Raw genomic sequence first — 26,942 nt, 5'->3', positions numbered from 1 at the left:
CATCTTCTTCACTTTAATATTGATCACTAATTGTGATCTTACTTTACCTCTTTTGTTGTATTTCCATCATATCACGATATACAGATGTTTCACTTAACAGCATATATAACGTTAATTTGTTCTTCCTATTTGTTTACTTCTTCCATATAAGGGCTTTAAACTTCATTCTATTCTCTTCTACAGAATTTTAGGGGACACGTCTCCCCTATCCTCCCACCAAAGACGCCCGTGCCACACATTCCCCGGTTGCTATCAGGTCCGCTTCGTACAAGATAAATTGGTTTACGACTTCGGTGACTTTTCTATCTTACCGCTTATTGAAGCTGCAAGTGCTAGAGCTAGACGATCTGTCCGTATATAGATTTGGGTCCTGACTAACGCCTTGTTTCGTTTTAACTTGATATTGAATTTTGAAATCAGATATACTGTATAATTGACTCAAAACCTATTATTAAGTATTCTACGATTTTCAATTATTTGCATCAATAACGTAGCCAGCGATGCAACCCGAGGCAAGAACTCTCCAAACCTCCCCCTCTCTGATCAACCAAACCTAAACGCAAACCAACTACACCTGATATTAGCATCACACAATAATTCTCCTATTTCATTTTTTTCTTCAAGTGGTAGCGCTTGATTTCAAAGTTGCAGTACATAGTATAATTTTTAGTACAAGACAAAAAAAAAAAAAAAAAAAAAGTATTTGATTGCTAAATAATCTCCAAGTAGCATGCTTGACATATCCTTATAGTCTTATCATAACTACTGTAGATCACAATTGTTTTTGGAATTATATCGGGATGTACACTCATGTCCAAAATTGTCGCATGTCTATAAATGTGTTGTAGGAATATAATTTCATAACGAATTCGCCCGGTATTTCTTATGATGTTAGTATGTGTATGATTGGCAAAGACATGTATATGGAAAATTTCATGTCAAAAGAACAGTAAATAAGAACAATAAAACGAAAATAAAACTCTCTTGTGAATTTAGCAACATTTTGTTCTACTCATTCTAATTTTCGTATTCATGATTCTTTTCATATGAAATTTACAACAAATATAGGTTTCCAAATTATACATAGAGTATCAGTATTAAAAGTACTCTGCAAAATCATTATCAAATTATATTCTTACAAGAAGTCAGTTATAGATATGCGACAATCATTTTGGACATGAGTGTACATATGTGTAGAATGAATAAACAGTCTGCTGCCTTAAAATAAAATATTTAATTATGACAAACAGTCAAGCTGTTGTCTCGAGAATTATCATTTTGCATTTTGCAAATACCTTAAATCGATGTAGACTAAGTTAAATGAAAATATAAAATGCTGAAACTAAAAGTTAACTTTGCGGGCTCTTTTGGCTACAAATATTTTTACAATGTCTTTAAAAGATAACTTTGAAACTAACTTAATATGCTCTATGGATATGATCCTAAGGTTGGTGAGTCGTTTTTGTCCAGTTCAGTTTCTGAGGTATTTTTTTTATGATCTTTAGTTTGCTAAAACTCTTTTCTTTGCCTTATGGTGAAAACGAATATTTACCAAGTTTTGCGCCCCCCCCCCCCAATCCGGTCCCCGGGACACAAGCCCTGTTTGCCCCTTTAGTTACGTCATTGAACATAGCCACAAAGAAACATTATGGGGAAGGCTAATCATTATTATAATATCAAAGAAACGCTTTCTCTCTCTCTCTCTCGATATATATGTATATCCAGGCGCGGATCCAACGGGGGGGCTATAGGGACTATAGCCCTCCTTGACGCTCAGCTATACAATGGATAAAATGGACTTCAATCCTGCTTTACACTGGATAAAGCTGTAAACTATGGTTTAGCCCCTCCCTTGATTATATCCTAGATCCGCCACTGTGTATATCTATGTATAAAAGAAAGTCCTGATTGACTGATGAACGACCAGGCCAAGCCGCTTGAGCTAGAAATTTGAAATTGTGACAGTGCATAGAATTTGTGACGTAGAAATTCGACGGGATATGAGGAAAATCGGGGTGGCAATAGGATAACCACATCTCGAAATCCTTCCAGCTTAGAGACGTGAAATTTGATATTTAGGTTCTTCATTTAAAGTAATTAAAATCGTGTTTCAGTGTTTTTTTGGGGGGCGGGGGAACACTCCTCATACAAGAAATTAGAAAAGGCGGGTAAAGAAACAATGGGGGTTGGAATTGTTAAAATACGATGGCTCTATCTCGAAATTCCTTAATAGTCGAGTCAAAATACGGTTTGACCTGGGCAAAATTGCAACCTTTAGTTTTACACCTGTATTTTGTTTAGGTACCCCACCTGATGAAAATATCCAAAATCCGACAAAATCGGACCACGGGAACACCTCCAAAAACGGGTTTCAAAATGGCGGACCATGGTTTTTCGAAAAAATCGTAGACCTTTATGTTGGCGGCTCTAGTAGTCCTCTTAATTGACACAGAGACATGAATGATACCTCGTTGAAACACTCATAGACAACAAATTCCAACGAAGTGACTTTTGTACCCATCATGCCAAACCCCTAGAAAAAGAAGAAGAAGAAAGTTGATTTTTTTGCTTTTTCTCTTCTAAATTGATATTTCTTGGACCCTTGCAACACTGTACGTCCTCATACGCCTTCAGAAAAATTCCCACGCGTAGACCAGATATTGGTAACAATAACATTAAAAAATGAAGGACGTAGGTTTAACAGTAAGGGAGATAAAAATTTGGAACCACGGACCAAGGAGGGTCACTCTGTATATTTTTTACAGTGGTCTAACTTATGTTTCTTAGATCTAGCATCCTCCCTAATTGTCACAGACATGGAGCATACCTCATTGGAAAGCTTATGGAACCCCCTTGCCAACGACGTATCGTTTGTGCCCCCTGTGCCCAACCTGTAGAAAAAGAAGAAGAAGAAACCTTGAAAAAATTGGGAAAATCTACACTTTTACCTTTCTTAGGCTCTGGCAACCCTGATAATCGTTGTACGCTTGAAAAAATCTTGTTTCTTTCTTTAAATCAAAGGTCGCTTTAATATAAGTACTATACATAAAACAAAAATATTCTTAAGCAAAAGAATGGGAATAACGAAAGACTTTGGGAGGAAAATTACACATCTAAATCGTCATTGCCTAAGCTAACACTGTCCTCACCATATTCATTTAAACAGTTAAAACATCCAGTTTCTTGGCACACACCACAAGAAATAGCAAATAGAAGGTTATACCATAATACAGTGTACAAGACAATTCGTTTTATAGAAACATAACACCTATATATAAAGCAAAAATATTCGAAAGCAAAAGAATGGGAAGACGAAAGACTTTTGGAGGCTAATTACACATCTATATCGTCATCGCCTACGCTAGCACTGTCCTCACTATATTCATTTAAACAGTTAAAACATTCAGTTTCTTGGCAGACACCACAAGCAATAGCACATGGAAGGCCATGCTTTCTGCAAGTACAATGCGTTGTTGCACACCCGGTAACACAGTTGCAATGAACAATGGTGAGCAAATTCGCTGGAGCTGGTGGTAGATCACATAAGATTGGGTGGAGCTCACCATTCCTTTCTTGCCAGCCCAATTCTGTAGCGTTTGCAGGTTTCGACTTCCACACCTGGACCTGGTGGTAGGTGCGAAGAGAGTGGAATTTGGTGGAAGACGCAGTTGGTGGCAGTCTTTCTGGAGCTACGAAACATTTGGCTGTTGTGACTTTTGCACTGAACATGCGATGTCTAAGACGAGTGAGGTCAATGTGATCATCACCCCCAAACAATAGAACCATTGCTTTATGCCCGGCTTCGATTATTGCGCTTGCTGGCTGGCCAGGAAAACAAAATACAGAAGCTATTTCTCGAATTCTAGAGTCTTTCTGCATTTTTATAAATGCCTTCTGCTTTCCAAGCTCATACACTCGTGATGTGCTGTCGCAATCAGTAAAGGCATGCAAAAAGAGGAGATGTTCACACAAGCTGGGACTGAGACTTTCACGAATTAGGTGTATGTCATAATCGGGCTTAACGTTTTTTCTTGTATTTATGTCACTGCGGTAGACGAGGCGGAATGGAGTCGGTTGTGAGTAATATAGGAGTAAAAGTAGAACGTCTGTGTCTTCTCCAATCACAAAAGTGTGATAGGTTTTGGAAGCTGCGGCTGCTATCAGAACATCAGCATCTCCGTCAGCGTGAAGCACTGTGCAACCTACTTTCTCTAGGTGGACTGTTATGAGGTCGATCATTTGTTCCTTATTACTTTTGTTGGACAAGAAGCTGTCCTTTTTGCCCACGAATTCCATCGATGGCATAAAATGCACTGTTGGACCAGCACAGGATCCAGCTCGACGGCGGTGTGTGACATCTTTCGTTGATGGTGATCCATACCCATCAAACACGGTAGTTGATGTGCCATATTTACGAACTATATACTCAGCAAATGATGCAGCGATATTGTCGTACGAACTGCCTTTACACCATTTTAGTCTATGTAACAAAGATCCTCCGTCTAAGACATATAGAATATTGTCTGGCTCCGTTTCCTCAAACTGTGCGGTCTGCTGCTTGCTGAACTCTAGTATCACATGGGCCAGTGGGGCTTTGTCTGCCTTACGCATCATGCTGGGTGACTCAAATAAAGCTGGTGGGTAGGCACATAATTCATGAGCTAAGGTCTCCTCTAAAGATGTGCTGCCTGCATTAGCGACAACTAACAGTCTTTGAAACAAAAGATTCGAATCGAAGGAGATATCGTTGCTGATTTTAACACTACTCGGGGATGCTAAAGTTTTGACTTTATCAGCACGCTTCCACTTCACAGTGAACAGGTCTTTGCCAGATAGTTTCTTCGCAAGCTCTTCCCCAACTGAAAATAAATTATGGACGTTGACCGAGGAATCCGCTATGACGCCAGTGACAATGTTTCTCAATGATTTGTCTCCGTCAAATGGTAAGATGGGCTGCAGTCGTGCAAGAATGCGACGTGTGTCACTGATATCATGTGACATTCTTGACGTTTCGGCTTCTTTATGTTGTTCGCTAGTGACATATGCTGTGTGAGTAAGAGTTTGCATCGCCAGATTATACTCGGAGCATGCTGGCATTGAGAGTACCCACAAAGATCGTTGCATCTCCGACATTCCACTCCCATGGGTTAGACCCCCAGTGGATTTTAGCGATCTCATCAGAACCTGCTCTATGACTAGATCAGAAGACAACCCAGCCCAATAACGGTTGCTTCTTCTAATAACTCCGAACCCATTTTGAAAGCTTTCGTGAATTGTTGGATTAACCGATGGCAGCGTTAACATTGTTTGCAGGTACAAGCATGGCGACTTCAAATAATTGAAGTGTCCTGCTGCAGCGAATATGGGAATGCACTCTGCTATAGCTTCAAGGTGATCCTCCCAGCTTCCTGTTCGGTCTGCTGCCACAAGTTTCCTTGCTGTAGTCAACATGCGCTGGTATGCAAGCCACAACTGACTTGTTTTTGATGTGTTAATAAGTTCTGACTTTCGTTCTTCTATTTTTTCTGGGCTTCTTGAAGAAGAGGTAAAGAACTAGCTCCAGTTACATTAATCTCACCCGACATCAGACTCTGGTAGAGAGAGTAAGCATCGTTGATAGTTCTGTGTATTCTGTTATTGGTCTCCAGAAAAACATTCTTCACAAGCAATGCACTTAATGCGAGGTCAACCATTACGGATTAGCGCACGGAAGGCTCTTGCTACGGACTTGCCACTTAACATATGTACAACCGAATTTTCTCCATAAACCTCATGCAAGATTTCACGTAAGCCTGAACCATCCATCAGGGAACCAATTGCTCCTAGAAGGTTCATCAGAGTATAAAATGAGCCCAACAGGAGAACCGTGTCCTTAATACTGGTGTTATGTGCTCTGTCATGCAGGATACGTGAAGCTTTCCAAAACAGTGGTTGGTCTAAGGTGATGATTGGTGTGACTTTATATTTTCTCGCAAGATTATTCAGGTACACTAAAGTGGAATAGATGCATGACATATCAGATGGAGGGAGGTCAATAATCGGTAAGCAGAGAACAGTGGATTTCCTGGATGATGAAGAGATGGATCTGCGTGAATGGCCTGCATCATTCCTGACCAGTTTGGAGTGCGTGACGGAAAGTGCCAGGAAAGTTTCCACAAAATGTCCAGGGAGCTTTCGTTCGGTGATGGTGCTGTTACCAGTTCACAGTTGACCTTTTCAAGAATAGCCCTGGCTTCAGTGTATGCATGAATGGGAACACTGGCAAGGGACTTCACATCAGCATCAGAGACAGGCTTCCGAAGAATGGTTAGACTGGTAGTAGTGGATGGAGTAATGGCCGCCAACATTCCCATACTATGGAATGTGCCTAAACCACTCAGCGTTTGGAGATTATGGTCTACATTATCCGCTGCAAAGAGGAGAGTCTGGTCTGCTGACATTTCGGTCACACGATTACCAAATGTACTTGCAGCACAGCGTTCAAACCGCTGCACTTCCGCGTATGAAGAGCAAAATCCCAGGTGATGTAGCGTGTCAATCAGGTGTTTCGATCGATAGTGGTGGTGCAGCTGCACAGCAACACCTAACTGCAGAGGAGCTAATATAGCTCTTGGTCTGGCTGCTTGCATCAAACACTGGCCAATCGATGCTATTTTGGTTTCATTGTCCTTTCCGGCAAAAAGTGTGGCACAGAATAGTTTAAGGCTAGGTGGAATGTACTGAAGGGATTCCTGAATGGTCAATTCGCTGGGTGAAGGATATGTATCACTTCCAGATTGTAGTTTGGATTTTATGTCGCTTTTGATCAGTCGATCTGCGGTTTCTATGATTCTATCTTTTCCTTTTCTTCATCATACTTTCGTGGCAAATCACGATATGCCCGTAGAATGTGATTGGCAGTTTCTCGAAGTGTAATAAAGTCGTTTTTTCCACTGTCACTAGAAATTATAATTTTGTCACCGAAGTACTCCATTAGTTGACGCTTCATGTGCCGTCTGTCATATGCAATGTGATCAGTCCCTTCAAGAAATGTGCCCATATTTGTTACAAGTTCTCCAACAGTTAGTTGCTTATCATCGTGCTCTTCCAAATAACTATAGATGCGCTGAAATGCACGGATTCTCTTATGATTAGTAGGTCGGCCAGCCCGGAACTTTTTTGACGCTGACTGATTATCGGTGCAGTATTGTTGAGGAATTGCTTTAACTGTTCGAAAGTTGATACTACATGATCTGTGATAGACACAATCTGCTGCATGAAGATCAGATGAGAAGTACTCAATTCGACCTCGGACAGTTTGTGACCAGTTATCGTTTCGTTCATTGCAACACTTTAAAATGCTGTGTGGCAATGCTTGTGTTTTCACTCGCACATTTTCTGATTTCAACACGTGACGGTCATCAAATAAGACAGGCGTTCCGCAAAACAGGCAATCACTGTTGCTGTTGAAGGACCCATCCGACGAGCGAGTAACTCGTTTTTGAATCGGCGATGACGTTTTTCTTTTTAGGGCAATCGCAATATCTTTCTTATCAACGTAACGTTTGCGACAAGAGACATGAACCACCATACCTGCAGCGGCGAGAATGTTACTACCGCGAGCCTTACTGGCAATGTTCACTCCTTCAGCTCCCTTTTCTTGAAGTGTGATGAGGTTATCGTCAGGATCTTTTACACAACGATTTTTAAGGTTGCCAGAGCCCAAGAAAGGTAAAAGTGTAGATTTTCCCAATTTTTTCAAGGTTTCTTCTTCTTCTTTTTCTACAGGTTGGGCACAGGGGGCACAAACGATACGTCGTTGGCAAGGGGGTTCCATAAGCTTTCCAATGCGGTATGCTCCATGTCTGTGACAATTAGGGAGGATGCTAGATCTAAGAAACATAAGTTAGACCACTGTAAAAAATATACAGAGTAACCCTCCTTGGTCCGTGGTTCCAAATTTTTATCTCCCTTACTGTTAAACCTACGTCCTTCATTTTTTAATGTTATTGTTACCAATATCTGGTCTACGCGTGGGAATTTTTCTGAAGGCGTATGAGGACGTACAGTGTTGCAAGGGTCCAAGAAATATCAATTTAAAAGAGAAAAAAACAAAAAATCAACTTTCTTCCTCTTCTTCTTCTAGGGGTTAGACATGATGGGTACAAAAGTCACTTCGTTGGAATTTGTTGTCTATGAGCGTTTCAACGAGGTATCATTCATGTCTCTGTGTCAATTAAGAGGACTACTAGAGCCGCCAACGTAAAGGTCTACGATTTTTTCGAAAAACCATGGTCCGCCATTTTGAAACCCGTTTTTGGAGGTGTTCCCGTGGTCCGATTTTGTCGGATTTTGGATATTTTCATCAGGTGGGGTACCTAAACAAAATACAGGTGTAAAACTAAAGGTTGCAATTTTGCCCAGGTTGAGGGTAAAATTGCTCTAGATTTCCTGGACTATAAGGCTAGATACATGTAAATTGTAAATTGGTATTTAGGCATTTAATTTTAAATAATTAAAAATGTTATAAAGTTCTTCTCGGGCAATCAGCCAGGTGAAAACTGGTGGATAGGCCAACGTTTCGAGAGCTGTCATCGTTCTCGTCATCAGGGCAATTATGTAGAGATCAGCGGATATAAGTAATATATACTCTGGGCTGGAGAAAATGCTGGTTCCTGATTGGCTGAAAATGCTGGTTCTTGATTGGCTGCTTCAATCTGAAAAACTGGAGCTGTGATTGGCTGGCTAAGTTCCGTAGTCCGTGCTATTGATTGGCTGAGGGTTATCTGAATGTTTGTGTGTCGTTTTCTTTGCTGTGGTACTGATGACCGGGTTCCACAGGGGGCTGAGTTGAAATCCAGTGTCTCTATTAACGTTGTTCGGTTCATGAACTATGGCGAGAGATTCGGCTACTATCCTGGTCCAGTAACTGGTGCTCTTGGTAATGATGGATGTATCCTTAAATAAAACTTTATGGCCTTCTGATAAACTGTGTTCAGCTAAACCTGATTTTTCTGGATGGAATAATCTAATGTAATTTTCATGTTCTCTGCAACGTTGTTCAATGGTGCGTCCTGTTTGTCCTATATAAGCCTTTCCGCATTCACAGGGTATACGATACACGCCTGGTGTCTTTAAGCCCAAGTCATCTTTGATCGGACGAAGTAAGTTCCTGATTTTTGGTGGTGGCTTGTGTATGGTCTTAATGTTGTGTTTTTTCAGAATCCGGGAGATCTTTCCAGAAAGTTGTCCAGTGTATGGTAAAACTGCTATACTCAATGGTTCTTCAGTTTCTTCTTTGGATTTCCTCTGTTCAGAAAAGGTCCTTTTCAGGGCCAAACTGATATCATGCTTCTTGTAATTATTCTGGAGTAGCGTCTTCTTGAGATGATCCAGTTCCCGAGGGAGGGATTCTTCGTCTGAGATGTCTTTCGCTCTATGTGCTAGTGTGCTGATGACAGTGTTTCGCTGTGACTTATGATGAAAACTGTTGCCATTGAGATAGAGGTCAGTGTTCATTCCGTCTACAGAAATAATTTCCAGCATTGAACAAGCTATACACTCTCTTCCAACAGCAGAAGCAGACGAAATTCGCCATGAAGTAAGTTTGGCCCTGAAAAGGGCCAGAATACCAAAACCTAATATTTTCAAAGAAGAAAGAACAGCTCTCAAAAATCTCCGCCAAGACACCAACACCACCATATTACCAGCAGACAAAGGCAATGCAACTGTACTTATGCCTACAGAAGTCTACAAGAACAAGATGTTAGAGCTACTCAATGACACGGCCTACAGACGCCTTAAGAGGGACCCTACACCTGCAGTCGAACGGAAAGTAGCAGCTCTTTTGAGAAAAGCCAGTTTACCAGATGAAACCCGCAAGGAAATCACGCCACACGGTAGTCAGCCACCCCGACTTTATGGCCTGCCAAAAATACATAAGCCTGACATCCCGATGAGACCCATCGTCAGTGCCATTGGGGGTCCAACTTACCGCCTAGCCAGGTATCTCACCTCTCTGCTTCAGCCATTAGTAGGACAGTGTGAGCATCATGTGAAAAATTCATCCGACTTCGTGAATACACTAAAAACAATACGCACAGCTCCAGGAGACCTTCTAGTCAGCTTCGATGTGGTTTCATTGTTCACCAAGGTTCCAGTTCAAGATACGTTACTCCTACTTAGTGAACACTTCACACCGGAAATTGTGGAATTATTCAGAATCACCTTAACTTCAACATACTTTCTATATGATGGACAGTACTATGAACAAACGGATGGAGTCGCCATGGGATCACCACTTTCACCAGCAGTTGCGAATTTCTTTATGGAAGATTTTGAGCAAAAAGCATTAGAACTGACACCTTTCAAGCCGTCATGTTTTTATAGATTCGTAGATGATACGTTTGTCATCTGGCCTCACGGGGAGAAGACACTGCATTTGTTCCTCGAATTTCTTAATAAACAACATAATAATATCAAGTTCACAATGGAGATTGAAAAGGACGGATGCTTGCCATTCCTGGACATTCTCATCCGCCGGAAGCCCGATGGTAGTCTCGGCCATAGCGTCTACAGGAAACCTACTCACACTGACCTCTATCTCAATGGCAACAGTTTTCATCATAAGTCACAGCGAAACACCGTCATCAGCACACTAGCACATAGAGCGAAAGACATCTCAGACGAAGAATCCCTCCCTCGGGAACTGGATCATCTCAAGAAGACGCTACTCCAGAATAATTACAAGAAGCATGATATCAGTTTGGCCCTGAAAAGGACCTTTTCTGAACAGAGGAAATCCAAAGAAGAAATTGAAGAACCATTGAGTATAGCAGTTTTACCATACACTGGACAACTTTCTGGAAAGATCTCCCGGATTCTGAAAAAACACAACATTAAGACCATACACAAGCCACCACCAAAAATCAGGAACTTACTTCGCCCGATCAAAGATGACTTGGGCTTAAAGACACCAGGCGTGTATCGTATACCCTGTGAATGCGGAAAGGCTTATATAGGACAAACAGGACGCACCATTGAACAACGTTGCAGAGAACATGAAAATTACATTAGATTATTCCATCCAGAAAAATCAGGTTTAGCTGAACACAGTTTATCAGAAGGCCATAAAGTTTTATTTAAGGATACATCCATCATTACCAAGAGCACCAGTTACTGGACCAGGATAGTAGCCGAATCTCTCGCCATAGTTCATGAACCGAACAACGTTAATAGAGACACTGGATTTCAACTCAGCCCCCTGTGGAACCCGGTCATCAGTACCACAGCAAAGAAAACGACACACAAACATTCAGATAACCCTCAGCCAATCAATAGCACGGACTACGGAACTTAGCCAGCCAATCACAGCTCCAGTTTTTCAGATTGAAGCAGCCAATCAAGAACCAGCATTTTCAGCCAATCAGGAACCAGCATTTTCTCCAGCCCAGAGTATATATTATTTATATCCGCTGATCTCTACATAATTGCCCTGATGACGAGAACGATGACAGCTCTCGAAACGTTGGCCTATCCACCAGTTTTCACCTGGCTGATTGCCCGAGAAGAACTTTATAATATACGCCGCCAGGAAAGCTTCAAATCTTACTAATTAAAAATGTGTTTCAGTGTTTTTGTTTTCCTTCGAATAGAAGAAAAAAGGCGGGAAGAACAAAGCGTACAGCGGGTTCCAATTGTTATAATAAGATGGCCATATCTCGAAATAATCTATGGCCCATTAGGATTATAGACATGTTAATTAAATATGGCAATACTGAGTCTATGGTTGATATGGAACAGCTCACCAGAATAAACAAACCAATTGTGATAGCATTTGTAGATATAGAAAAAGCTTTTGACAGCGGAGATTGGGATATCATGTTCAAAGCGTTGAAGGATCTGAAGGTGGATTACAGAGACAGAAGAATAATATACCAACTTTATAGGAACCAGACAGCTGTTATAGGAAGAGATTAGAAGGAAGCAAGAATATGTAAAGGAGTAAGGCAAGCATGTGGACTTTCACCTCTCCTGTTCAACGTCTAGAAGAGGCTATGAAAGAATTGCTTGATAAAAACGAGAAACGTGTAAAAGTAAATGGCCAGGTTTTCAGCACAATAAGGTTTGCTGATGTAGCACTGATAGCGGAGAACGAAAAGTATCTCCAGGAAGCACTTTCAAACCTGAACGACCAACTGGAAAAATCATGCAAAATAAGAAGAAGATAAATAAGAAGAAAATCAAAGTGATAAAATGCACAAGAGCAGGACAGGAAAGGGCAAATGTATGCCTAGAGGTAGAGAAAATCGAAGACATTAAGACTTTCCCCTAAAGTCTAATATCCTCGGACGGAAGAAGTGAAAAAGACGTAAGTTTAAGAATAGTCCAGGCTGAACAAGCATTCAGTAGGAAAAGAGGTCTGCTAACATCAAGAAATGTGTTGGACGTTCGAAAACGTTTTATTAAGAATCTGGTATGGAATGTGGTGCTTTATGGATCAGAGACGTGGACATTGAGGAAAACTGAAATATCCAAGCTGGAAGCATTTGAAATATGGTGTAAGCACAGAGTGCTGGGCATATCATGGACTGAAAGGAAAAGAAATGAAGATGAACTAAAGGAAGGTAATGAAGGACGACAGATCATGAAGATAATAGGCAAAAGAAGGAACAGCATGCTTGGCCATCTTATCCGGCACTCCGATCGGATCACCGTGTTGATAGAGGGAAAGACAGAAAGAAAACCAGGAAGAGGAAGACCAAAGATAGAATATCTAAATGCAGTTACGAAGAAGAGTCTTATCAAAGTATAAAACATCTCTCCCAAGAAGAGAAAAGTTTTAAAATTTCCATGTTGCCCACCAACCTATGGTTGAAGTGAGGAAGAAGAATTAAAGATGTGTTTCAGGTTCTTCTGCTGTTTCTCTGGCATGCACTGGCACTGGCGTCTCTGGCATGTAAAATTTGGGGGGGGGGGGGCATCGAAGAAAGTGATTAAAATGGTGCTACCTAGCCCAACCTATTTATTATCTTCGATTCCATTTGTTACCTCTCTGCTTACCTTCACGGAGCCCCTAAGGTATATCAAGAACTCTATATAATCATTCCACAGCCAGAATAATATATTCCAAATAAATATAATTATTATTTATTTATTTATTTATTTATTTGTTATTCTGTCGTTAGTAAATAAATTAAATTAGAATGAAATATTGAATATTTTGTACTTCAAAATATTGGGGGGAACGCGACTCCCCGCCAGAGACGCCTATGCTTAAAAGGGAAGGAAAAGGGTAGGGATTGAAAGTGTTATAATAAGATGGCCATATTTCGAGAACATCAGTCATCATTAGAGGTAAACGGGTGAATCATTTGAAGTGAATTTTTGAACACATTTATCTCTTGAGATAATACGAGATTTTATCATTTCACTTTGACTGAAATCCGCATTTTAAGGGGGTAAAGGGCAGTGTTCGAAGTGGAAGAAAAACAGAGGCGGTATGTTTCATTACCATTTTGACTTGACATACCGGCTACTTAAACATTGAAATGCAATGAGGGTATGTTGCCTAAAAGATTGCATTTCTATTTACATACAGATTGAAAACCATTGGAGAGCTTCTCTGTAGTAACGGGAAGGGAGGACATGGAGAGTAGAGACCTGCACGGACCGGGCTTGGGCGGGCCGACTCTGTTATTTCTTTGAGCCGGGCCGGGCTTGGGCGGGCCGATACTGTTATTTCTTTGGGCCGGACCGGGCTTGGGCTGGCCGACACTGATATCTCTTCAGGTCGGGCCGGGCTGGGGCCGATCAATTGCAATTCTTTAATAATTATTGACTTTCGTTAAACGATAATTGGAATAAAGCCAAACGTTGAAGAAGTGTGTCCGTGAAAAATGTTACAAAGAATGCAATAGCTGTTTACAGTTTGTGTTGCTTAGCGGCTCCACTTTCACTATAGAGGGTTGCTGGCATTATGCGGTAAATTGAGCTTTGACCTTGACCTTCACTGAACTCAAAATATAAAAAGAAGAGGTGGGAATGTTTTTCCTATCGCAAAACAATATTGCCATCTTCACTTTATGCTAAAAATCAATTAAGTTAGATTTTTGTTACAGGGAAGGGACTTTTTCTTCTCTCGATGACAGGCAAAGTTCTAGGAGGCAATGGTACCATTCGGGAGGCAAGCGTCAGGTTGTGAACTAGAGTTTAGAAAATGTTTCTGAGGGTTAGGTCAAATTTAGTACTAAATTTTGAGAAAGATTCGGGCTCGAGCTATTTTTTTTAATTTATCGGACCGGGGTCGGGCCAAAAAAAATAAATTTATCTGGCCCGGGCCGGGCTTGGGCCAAGAATTTTGAAAAACTTATCGGGCCGGGCCGGGCTCAGACCGAAAATCTCCAAAACTTTTCGGGCCCGGGCTGGGCCGGGTCTAGGTACGTTCGGGCTGGATTGGGCTCGGGCCGAAAAATTCGGCCCGTGCAGGTCTCTAATGGAGAGACTTTGATCCCCTCCAACTTTCTGAAAAAAAATATCCCCTTATGTTCTATTATAGAGAATTATACGTGAAAATGCTCAAAAACCGAATGAGGATATTAATAATTTCCTACGGGAAAATTCCCGTTCCCCCACTCGACTGTAGAGTATTCCAAACATCCGGAAGGTCTGCTCTCACAGCAGATAACTCCTAAACCCGCCCATGCTCAAAACACGGCATTTATATACATTAAGGCAAGAAGACGCACATACAAACATACATAACAAAGAAACAATTCAATATGGCACATCAAAATATAAACTAGGTGAATTTCTTTGCAGACACCTCATTTTAAAAACAAAAAGTAGGAAAAATGTAAGAAAAATGTCGATATTGTGACTCAGAAATTATTTCCACATAAGAAATAAAGCCTTTTACGTGGAAGCTATTCGTTAATTACTGTGTATAAAAATGGATTTATTAAAAGATATTTAGCATCTACTTTCCAGTGACGGTATATTTTAATCATTGAAAAACCAGAGACGTATGTCTTCATCACTGAAAAACCAGAGGCGACATGGCATACCACCACGTACCGACTCACTTCGACCACTGGTAAAGGGTTTAAATTTTAGCAAAGCATAATGGATAAATGTATTCTTGTCGTGCGAAGAAATTAAGCAAATGCGGGGTCCAGAGATAGAGTGGGTCAATAGGTCGTGAGTCACAATTTGCGAGTGGGTAATTGGGTCGTGGGTCAACAGGACGTGACCTACTGCGATCCATCATCCATTCACCATGTCCCACTACGGAACACCGACCCACTCTGCTGAGTGCATTGTAGACAGCACCTTCTGAACACTGATGAATTTCTCTACATTTACATTTACCTCCATTTCTCTTCCTTTTTTTTTCATTTGTTTCTATTTACTTACGTGAAAATGAATATATCTAAGTGGAAAAAGAACTTCAGGGGGGGAAGGGGGCTTGAACTAAGTCAGTTCGCTGGTATACGCTACTGATCTGCATTAATTTATATATTGCTCAAGCCCTAAGGTGAAAAATAATTATTTTGCGTATGAAGGGAATTTGGTAGTACTATATGAACATATATGAAATATAGAAAATTATTTTAAATTATTTATGCAATATTAATATACGTTATCATTAATAGAAGTTCTTCGTTAAGGATGAAAGTGCTTTTGGAATTAAATAGTTATTGCAATGGGATTCTTAGAATAGTTCGTGTGAGAGGAGAAGAGAGCAATGAAATTTAAGTTCCGCCACTGGTTTAATCGCACTAATTTTAATCTGTAGCACGACTTATGTCCATCGTCTACGTCATTCGTTTGTGTAGTACATCTTTATAAAGCAGATTGTTTTTCGTCCAACCACTTCCTTTTCCTGTGCCTTATTATTTCCTCTTTCTTCAGGAACAGAGCTTGTTATTACACTTAATTAACACATCGAATAAGGATATTTTTTTTTTTTTTTTTACTTAATGGATTTTAGAAAAATGAAAACCAAGAATATTGAGTTACCTTTGAATATAACCATTTTGAAATAAATAATTAGATTGAAGCAATTCTAATTATGGTCATAGTTCAGGATTTAATTAATCAGAAAAAAATCCTGAAGTTCTTTGTGGTTTAATGGCTTTATACAGTATTTCAATACTGAATAATGAAGCTCGCTGAGACAGGTTAAGATTCAGTTAAATCATAGTTTAATCTCTCGTCAACTTATTCGAAAATATAGTCAAGTTCGGTTCACGCAAACACACGCCATATTTTATGTTAAATCAGCATTTTTAAACTGTAAGTTCGTCAAACATTTTGTTTTCACTGAGTGACTAATGGCTATAGATCATAGAGTTTAGTGAGTTTTCTTGCTTCGTAACCAATTAAATACAGAACTCGAATCCGTTGTCCAGCCACGCTGTTCTAGGTTTTTTTCTTAAAGGATTTTTTAACCTTAGTTATACGAGACGAATAACGAAGTGGTACATTTAAATATAGTCCATGAGAGACTTTCTTTTCCATTATTGTTTGTTTGTTGAAGTTAAGCGTTCCCTCTCAAGTTATATGCGAAACGAACCTACAGTTTAAGGTAAAATTCGAATTACTGCAATTCGTTCAGTGCTCTTCTACCGGATATCAAACTCAGGACTACATACACTAAAGACTCAAGCACTAGCCACTAGCAGAAATGGAGTGGGTCGTGGCAGGGCCGGCGCTAGCAGTTTTGCCGCCCTGGGCGTTACTTTCACATGCCGCTTCTTTAATCCGCAAACCTTATTTTGACAGAAGGCATTTAAGTGCGACGAAAAAGTAAGATGCCGACTTAAAAACATGCATGAAATGGAAAAGTAAACAAAAAGAACTACCTCTCTCGAATGCTTACGTAATATTTAAACGACTCTATACATGACAATATTCAGTATGCTCGTTTTCGCTGTATAGGGGTAGTTGGGGTAAGAGGGGACACGTTTTGCAATGTTCAACTTTCAACTACTGTACCAGTAATACTTTTCGGATTATCAAACTGAAAGTATGGTTTGTACACTTGATAAGCATAGGGTCCATTTGGAAGCAATGTAAATACTTGTTCCACAATAACATGTTTATTAAAAATCAGTTACTGTTCCCACTTACCCCGCTTTTCGGGGTAAGTGGACACAACCCTATTCACTCCTGTATGTTAATACGGGGAATAAAGAAGGGAAAGTGGGGGCAAAGTATCTGTTGTCTACTGCTAATAAGTCCAAGTTTCACATTTCTGCTGCAGTTCTAGCCAGAGATACAACATTTTGAAAATGGTACTGTGGCAAATGTAGAAAAAACAAAGAATGTCAATATTTCAAAAATATGTTTTATTTTGTTCAGAAAACTCTATTAGAAATATTTGCTGGACATCATTTACTTATCTCAGAAACATTAAAATAATGAAAAATATGTGATTACAGTTTGCCCTGAGGCTTGATATTTGGTACGGGGCAAGTGGAGACAAACAAAATAAGCTTTAGTCTAGTACATAAAAAAAACAAGAGCTCCTGATGAGGTACGTCTCTGGACTAAAGACCAACCAAATACTGAATTCTAACAAATCTACTGGTGCCTATGAAGCCTATGTAGATTCATAAGTCGTTGCGTTAAAGAATGATAACTATTAGTGGGAATTGTAAGGCATTTAATACAAATCCACTTGTAGTTTATAGGATACAAATAGAGTCTACACAAAACATTGACTGCATGAACTAGATTTGTAGTCTACAGTTTTGTCTTAATGAATCGATAGTGTTTATCAATATCAGCTACAATAGAGAACTTAATTACGAAAGGCACAATTACGAAAGGCACACTGTCAAACTTAACAGGGCCATAGAAAGTAGCCCTTTTGTGTACAATAACTACATCCTCTCGAAGCGGAAAACGAGATTGCATGCCAATTCGTTCAAGGAACTTCATTTCATACATATTTCTCTGCCAATAGACCAATTTTTCACGTAATCAGCTGCATAATACTAATCTGTCTCTAAGCCACGTGCTGTAAGCCAGACAATGCACTGTCTTCATCATTTTCGATGTATTATCGGAAATACCTGCATCTGTGTCCGTATACCCACTTACCCTACAGGTAAAATATTTGTGTCCCCACTTACTCCACTGTAAAAAATGTGGGGTAAGTGGGAACACCTCAATTGTACATATACTGACAAACATAACACAGTACATTCAATTTTTATAAGTACCTTATCATCTCTTAACCGTACAATGTTTTCCCCGGCTGCTTCTGTAACAATTATCTCAGGATAGCCCAAGCTTCAAGATCTACGAAAGTTGATCGGATGCTAAAACATGGACCCATTTTTGGTATAGTGGTATTCTTTTATACTCTTCATATTAGATAAAACCACTGTACCAGACGAATGGCACTATGTTCACACTCTTCAAATTTGGAGGAATTGTTTTCATTTTTTTTTTTTTTTTTTTTTTACCAGATTTTTGAAAACGTGTCTGGGAGCATGAAGATAATATAGTGAATCAGATATAACGGCCAAACTAAGTGATTAGCATAAGCCTTATGATGTTTTAAAACACAATATAGATTCATAAATTTAACACCTTAATTGAAAGAAACTTTTCTTGCTTTGATATAAGCAAATTATTTTATCACATTCACGTACTCCAATGTTTCAGTCAGTTCGTGTTCTATGAATATTATCGCTAGGCCACTAAAGCGTGTTTCAGACATGGAAGAACGTAGTTTTTAATAAGCTCAAGTTTCGAAAAACTTCTTTCTCCACTTGCCACTGTTACCGGTAAGGTTAACAAAATCCTAAGTACAACACTGATATTGGGAGTAAAGTCATGTTCCTTAATTAATTTTAGTCTCTTTTGGTGAACTTAATAGCTTTAGGCTTAATTATAGCAGATAACACTTTCAATTCGTTTTTCAAATCACTGGAGTTAATATCTTTCGATTCTTCGTATGTTAAAATGCTGGCAAGTTTAGTACATTTTTCAGACAAAGGTTCAGGTGGTATATCTTTAAGCGTACTTATATCGTAAAGAAACTCGAAATACTCGCTGAGATGTTTAAGTTGCTCAAACCTTTACCTTAAAGTTAACAAAATCACATCTAGAACTTTGTAATAAAAATCGATCTTGTATCTTGTTTGTGGATCTTCAGTAGCTTCATCCTTTGCCTTGTACTGACACTGTCTCTTCTTTCGACTTCGAGCTTGCACTACATTACCTATCCGTGGATCATCCATATCTAATGCTGATACCAACTCCATTGCATCAACTAAGTAAGATTGAAACTTTGCATCATTTCTGCTCCTCTCAAAGTACTCAGATATATTTTCAATAAACCCGACTGCATCGAACACATGAGAATCAATGTTTTGGAGACTTTTGTTTACTATGTTTACGTGGAGTAAAAAGTAATACCAGATAACGGGTGAGCAAAGGAAAGTGGAGTCTTGGAAAGGAAAGGCTAGAACGGCATATCTCAAGTGGGAGTGTATCTTTTGCGTTCTTGAAGTGGAGTGTTAGAAAATTGCTGAATAGAGAAAGATATAAAAGACATTTTGATAATCCTATCCACCCTAGCTGAAAATCTTATCTATGCCGCTGCAAGAGAAATATTGAGCGAGAACCTGTGGCTAGTGGTTTGATAATTGAAATGAGGGGGAATTCTCTGAATTTGCTGAGGGAGTATTTTCCTGAATGTGGGTGAAGTAAGTTCAATTACATTCTCAGGTGAACACAGTTTTATTTTTCTATGTGGGCCTATTATGAAGCATTATATTTTGATAGTATTCTTTTCCGTTTCAAATTTTGCCGCCTATTAGACTTGCCGCCCTGGGCGGTGGCACGGCTCGACCCCCCCTCGCGCCGGCCCTGGGTCGTGGGTAAACAGGAAGTGACCCACCATCCACTGCGACTCACTACAACCCACTCTGCTCAGTGCATTGAAGATAGCATTTTCTGAACACTGGTGAATTTGTCTTCGTTTTGCTTTCAAGGGTTTTATTTTTTCCCTTTTTCATTTGTTTCTATTTGTACCTAAGATGAGTACATCTAAGTAAAAAAATAACTTCAAGCACTTTTGGATATTGATATTCGTAATTTTAATAATAGATAGCAATAGGACTTTCCTGGCTTTCGAGACAGTCGAATTTTAGACTTTTTTTTTTAACGTTGACCTTTTTACCTTGACTTGAGACTTTCAAATTTCATCCTATTTTCCACTGAAAAGTATCTGTAATTCAGCAAGGAAATAATTATATATGATAATTAAATTGAAATTCATCGAAATGTGGCATATGACAAACACTTTACCATTTTATATCGAAAAAGTCATATCCAACGGTATTGTAACAGACCGGTGCTTGAGGGAGTGACCGTAAAAATTCAAACTCCGATTAGTGATAGTTTCACAGCCTCGTTTTGTTACAAGTGTAAAAACTCTTTAGTCAGTGGAGAGGAGGGCATGGGTTATGGGTCAGAGTTGATGACGATGGGTTTTGGTGATTGGTGAGTCGTGCGTGGATCAGAGTGGATGGTGGGTTATGGATCAAATTTTCAATGACTCACACCATCTCTGGCCATTAGATAACGGAGAGTTCTATGACAAAATATTTACATTGTCCTTTGAGGAAGAATCTAATCTAGAATACAACTGGACGAAAAAGAGGTGGAGCTCCTTCGTGACTAAGCGGTTAGCGTACGCGACTTTGGCGTGGGAAACCCGGGTTCGATTCCCGGTGGGAGCTCATATGGTTCGGTTCCACTTTAATCAGTAGATCCACGTCTCATATAGCCTAGCTGCTGAACGGGACGGTAAACTCAAAATCAACTCAACTTAAAAAGAGGTGATAATGAAGAAATTCAAGTGCTTGGGACCAATTCTACAGGAAAATGCACGAATAGAAGAAGATATAATCAACAAAATTAGTAGCAGTTGAACGAAATGGAGAGAAGCACGAGGAGCGTTCTGTGGCCGTAGAGTACCAACACGCCTTAGAGGAGTAGTTTACAAAACAGCAGTGAGCAAAGGCGCCCATCAGGGGGGGGGCAAGGTGGGGCAATCGCCCTCCCCCCAGAGGAAATTGTACTTCAGAATATCGAAAATCCAATAGAATTTTTACATTAGTTACATCAAAATTTGAAACTATTTTTGAAACGTCGCTAATACTTGCCCCACCTTGGAAACCACAACACGGGCGCCCTTGGCAGTGAGACCTGTTTTATATACGGAGCAGAAATGTTGGACAACGAAGAAGAGAGAGAGGGGAACAGAAATTACATGTTGTGGAGATTAAGATGCTACAGTGGATGTGTGGAGAGACGCGAAAGGACAAAATTAAGAATGAAGTGATCCAGAGAGCAGTAAATGTGAGACCAGTAGTAGAAAAACTGCAAGAAAGTAGACTGAGATGGTTTGGGCATGTAAGAAGTTAGGAATATGTAGCTCAGCGAGTAGATGTGATAGAACTGAATGGGGTACGAGTCCGAAGCCGGCCAAAGAAGAAGTGGGGAGAATGTCTTAAGAATGATATGGTGCTGTGTGGTGTCAGAGCAGATATGACACAAGATATAAAGGTAACCAAGAAAGTCCTGTCACTTTTTCACCCACCACCTTCGAACATCGGTATGTCACCTAAGACGTACCTGGAAGATCAATAATAGTCTACATCAGCATTGACGACCTTCTGCCAACGTTCTGGAAGGCCATGGATTCTATCGCGGTGATTCTATCGTAAAGCAAAGAAGGTATCAAGTGCATTTTGCACCTCTAGTAGGGATTTGAACTGGCGTTCTCTAAAGTGATTGTCCAAGGAATGGAACAGGTGATAATCGGACGGTACAATGTCCACGGAATATGGCGGATGCAATAGTGTTTCCCATCCAAGGCGCAGAATGTCTCGGGTCATCCTAGCCATGTAGGGCTTAGTTTTGTCCTGTAACAGGGGGACCCCTTTGCGATTCACAAGTACTGGCTCTAGAGTTTTGAGTTTTTCTTAAACACGGCTCAACTGCTGACAGTACACAATTGCATTGATGCTCTTATCAGCTGGTAGCAATTCCCAACGCAAGATGCAGTCCACCAAACACACAGGAGGACCTTTTGCTGCTGCAGTACTGGTTTCGGCTGTTTTGGAACCGGTTCGTGGGATACTTACCAATGATGACGGCGCCGTGGAGCTTCGTACAGGATCCACTTCTCATCACATGTCAACACCCTGTCCAGAAATGGCTCCTTCCTCAGACGAGACTGCAAAGGAATACAGGTGTCTGCTCGCGTTGCCTTTTGGCCCGGAGTCAAATCATGTGGAACCCATCGATCCAACTTGTAGTGCTTCGCATGTTGATGGAGGTGCTGCCAAGTAGTTTGTCCATTCACACTGAATTGTAATCCCAGTTCTTCACATGTCTGGCCACTGTTCGCCTCAATTGCTGTCTGAAGATCTTCATTTTGTACATGTGTTGGTCTTCCGGCACCTGGTGCGTCTTCGAGTGTTTCGTCACCGTCTTTAAACTTGTTAAACCACCGCTGTTATCAAACGTAATCACTAAGGCCCGGATTCATATGTAAAAACATTTTTTTCTAAAACATACAAGCCCAAAACAAAGGTTATTATCCTATTTAAGAGTCTGCACGTGTAAATTACAAAGTTAATTTTACATAAAAATACATATTTTCTGAAAAAAAAATTATGTAAATAGCCCAAAATATTTTGGACATTTTTGTAATAAACACATATTTTTGATAATTTTCCGTTATTTTGTTTTAAATTTCACAACGAATTGTTTCTTCCTTTCCCTCGAAAGAAATTAAGATCGAAAAAAGAATAGGCTATATGAATCTATCCATTGTATTTACAAGCAATTTCCACCTGCAGAAACAGTGTCATCATAAATCCAAACCCTTTATCCTAAAGTGGACAAGTTAGTGCCAAATGGGGATTTTTTTTTCTTTTTGTAAAATCGGCAACTAGAATTGAACTTTTCAAAGAAACAAATCCCGATCTTTTTCTTCCTTCAACACACGTAATTACGCGGTGGAGTACCTGGCTTAATACAGTATTATACGGAGAATTTTGAAGCATTTATATCTATAGTAATTAAACTAAACCCAGACGATGCTTCATCCATTGAAATTGTTCAAAATTTAGTAAGTGACAGTGGCTTGAATTGTGACTTAGCTTTCATACTTGTCAATTTGGGTTTCTTGACTCACATTATAAAGAAACTAGAAACTACGAGAGTTTTATTGAGTACTTCGGTTAAAAAAGTACAATGCATTGAAAGAAAGCGGAATGTTCTTTCTGTTTCGAAAGCTGAAATCGTAAGAAAAAAATTGGCTATCGAATCTTATGTAAAATATCTGGAGTATTGGAAGGCCAAAGCACAAGTGAAGTTGATGGTATAGTATTTGTGATACGCCCCTTTTCAAATACGCGAGGTTAACATCATGTGATGTAGAATAGAAGGCATTTCTCAATAGAAGGCATTATTCCGTGACAATTGACAGGCTTTACGATGAGTAATTTGGAAAAGACATTAGTAATTCACTGCAATCCCCATGAAATTTCGATATCTGATGAATAGGAGCTATTGGTGAGTACCAGTATTTATTTTTCTTATCTTGGGCGTTTTCCCATACTTTTCTTTCTTTCTTTTCTTTTTCTTTTTTTTTGTTAAATATTTTTCAATTTTTAGCAAATATTTTTTCATTTTTAGCACATAAAAAATAAATATTTTACAGTCTTTTAGCACATAAATATCCGGGCCCTAGTATTCACCAAAGGCCTGGCATATATTCCGCCCCACTGCAGCGGTGTTTGACCCCAGTTTGAACTCGTACAGCATACACGCCCTTACGACGCTCTGTGGAAGTCCCATGTCCACTCTGTCCTTACGCAAGTTCACGGTATAACTAAACTGCCACAATCAGATAGTATTTTAGATATACCCACACCAACAACTGACTTTCACCGTATTTCCATTCGCATTCAACTCACGGTGTGAGGGTCAATGGAACACAGACCTCCCCAAAATGCGACAGAACTTTCTTGGTTACCTTGATAGAAACAGGTGGAGGACAGCGATCCGGAAAGCTGACTCCAGCTAACTGGAAAAAGACTTAAAAGATCAGCTTATCTGGAATGGATGATAAATAAGATTCCCGTGGATTCGAATGTTAGTCAAAACCCTGTGTAAGTGGGAAACATTCATAACCCTACTCGATTAACTTCAAATCAATTTCCTACTCACATAACAAGAAATTATGTTCAAAGTTAAACCAGGAAGCAGTTCCGTTCTACATCAATACCATTCCATTGAAATCAAGGGGAACATATTCAACACACGAATTTAAGTACTAGTCGCATTGTTTCACGTGGAGCTACTGTATATTCAAAAGACAATAGAATTGACTTGTTCTTTCTTGAGTTGCTTCCGAAATCAGTTCTTCCCATCTTTCGCAGCTGCACGTTCGTATGCGATTAGCATGTATTGTGTGCTTTTCCGAAAGAGAGAGAGACAAGGCAGGCAGTTCAGTTGCTTTCACAGGTTGGTTTGTTGCATGCAAGGGCTTCCTCTGCTATAGGGTTGAATCATTTGATGACCTTGTGACGTAAACAAGTGGGCGCGGTAGGTGACGTATAAACAAGTGTCTCTCTTTATCAGCCAAGTACAGTACATTGGCTTTAGATCCAAACATAAGGGGAAAAAAATCTGCATTATTAGTATCTAACGAAAAAAAAAAAGGAAATGAAATCTTTGAGTTTTACGTCCCACGATTATGCCGGTTAGGCTAAAGGGGACGGTGATAATGAGAAATGAGTGAAACGGTGGAATGAAGAAAGTGGGAGGAAACGGGAGAACCTCGAGAAAACCCACGAGCACGATGTTTGTCCACCACAAATTCCACACGGCGCGAGCTGGGATCGAACCAGGGACCCCAAGCACCGGAGGTGAACGTAGTATCTAACGAGGGATTAGCTGGGAATTTGGGGGGGGGTCCGAAAATGCGGTCCCATCGATGTGGACAAAATAATGCTCATGCGTAGTTTCGAGTTGATTTTAAGTTTAACGTCCCTTTCATCAGCGAGGCTATATGAGACGAGACCCACTGATTAAAGTGGAATCCAAACCACATGAGCATCCGCAAGGAAATCGAACCCGGGTCTCCCACATCAAAGACACGTACGCTAACCGCTTAGCCACGAAGAGCTTGCGTAGTTTTGAGATAATCGAGAAAAACGAAATGCAATCTTTAAGTTTAACGTCCCACGATTATGCTCGTTAGGCTAAGGGAGACGGCTGAGTAAGGCAGGTGAATCATGATGGATGATTTGGTGGAATGATAATGTGGAAGGAAGCGGAAGTACCCGACTAAGTTCAACTTTACTTTAAAAAAATAATTAGCGAATAACATAATGTCAATGAATCAAAAACGTATTAAGTCAGGCAAATAGTATTTTCAAATCGATACGATATCAACTAATGATTGGTTTCATGCCAGGCCGAATTAAGGGGGGCTTAGGGGGTGTAGACCCGGGCCTCCAACTGGACAGGGGCCTTCATTATAATCAAAATCTCAACTGGCTATCTAAAAAAAAATCATACAAGGTGGGGTGACCAACTCTCTTGACTTGCAGGATGATAGAGGACTTCGCTAGGGCGAAAGCTAGGAAAATAAATTTTGAGGTACTCATTTTTTTGATTTAGTGTAATTTTGTGTGTGTGTTTTATGAGTTTGGGATATACCATTACGTATAATGTCTAATGCATTACATGGTTGATGTCGTACAACTGCGTGTATTCCCTTAACTTCCCTTCTGTACTTAAACAGAAATGTATTAGGCGCAGTCAGCAGGGACCACATATTTTTTGTAGCCCCAGGTCTCTAGATGGGTTAATCCGGCCCTGGTTTCAAATTCCTTCCTTTATGCTATGATTGCTCGACGATGCGTTTCCGTTGCGTTAATCCCACAGCGAACGCGACCTAAATGGCTACTCGGAAATTTTACTTTCGCCAGAGTTATAAATCATATTGTAAGCCAATCAGGGTTTCCAGGTCTTTTTTTTTTTTTTTCATTTCTCACGTCGGAAGGATAGGATCAGAATGGCCCACTTCAGTTGGTTCTGTGCGCTTTTATTACTTTCGCGTTTGCAGCACATCGTGATTAGCCACCCTCATCCTCATTTAAATACACGGTCAGCGTATTCCAAGCGTACACATGAGCCATAAAAACGTGTTGCGAACGCATCGAATAGCCGTACACTTAGTGTATAAATTTGAGTGTTCAACAATTATGAGTCATAAACTGCGCACCGAAATTTCCGGTTCATAAGAAAAGGTTTGGAAAAAGGTTTATTTTATTGCATTTTGCAGATACTAATCTGGCTCAATTTCTATATTTTCGGTATTCTTAATTGTATTTAAAGTTATTTACTATTATTTTTAAGGTGAGAGTGAGTTTAGTGAAGAGTCTTGTCTGTATATCAAAATCGTTAGATTATATTCAGCGGAACACAATGATATACTTGAGATTAAAGAGACGAGTTATTATGATGCTGGAAAATATGCTGCTCTTTCCCAATAATAGTTCAGGGGTGCCCACAAGGGGGGCTATGACGCAAACTGCGTCATTGAAATATTTGGGGGGGTTAAATCTATATAAATATGTTTGAGGGGGCGTAAAAATTAATCGAAAAGATTTTTTTTTTCATGGAAGAACACCTACGGATAGACAATTGAGGAAGGGGGTGCGTCATGGACATGAGGGGGGCACCACTGAATAGTTTATAGTATTTCTTCTGCAAAAATAGGTTGATTCTTTGTTTATGTACTGCATATATACAGGGTGTCTCAAAAGTCCCCTTGACATAGGGTAACTCTGTTATTATCAGTTACTACAAAATGTAAGAGGGGAAACCGTCTCCAAATATGATGTTTTCAATCT

At 39.9% G+C, this 26,942-nt stretch overlaps 1 protein-coding gene across 1 annotated transcript; it reads left to right on the top strand.

Moving 5' to 3' along the window:
- The first annotated feature begins 4,897 nt into the window (after positions 1-4,897).
- Positions 4,898-26,582, top strand: LOC145692057 (uncharacterized). The gene is made up of 3 exons (XM_081767347.1): positions 4,898-4,943; positions 9,555-10,742; positions 26,446-26,582. Exons 1-3 carry the CDS (start codon positions 4,898-4,900, stop codon positions 26,580-26,582), a joined length of 1,371 nt encoding a protein of 456 aa, XP_081623473.1.
- Positions 26,583-26,942: the final 360 nt, after the last annotated feature.

Source organism: Thermobia domestica, chromosome 8, assembly GCF_964235325.1.
Source record: "Thermobia domestica chromosome 8, izTheDome1.hap1.1, whole genome shotgun sequence".
Taxonomy (NCBI): domain Eukaryota; kingdom Metazoa; phylum Arthropoda; class Insecta; order Zygentoma; family Lepismatidae; genus Thermobia; species Thermobia domestica.
Note: the sequence above shows the minus strand (reverse complement) of the source record. Positions and strands in the feature narration are given on the sequence as shown.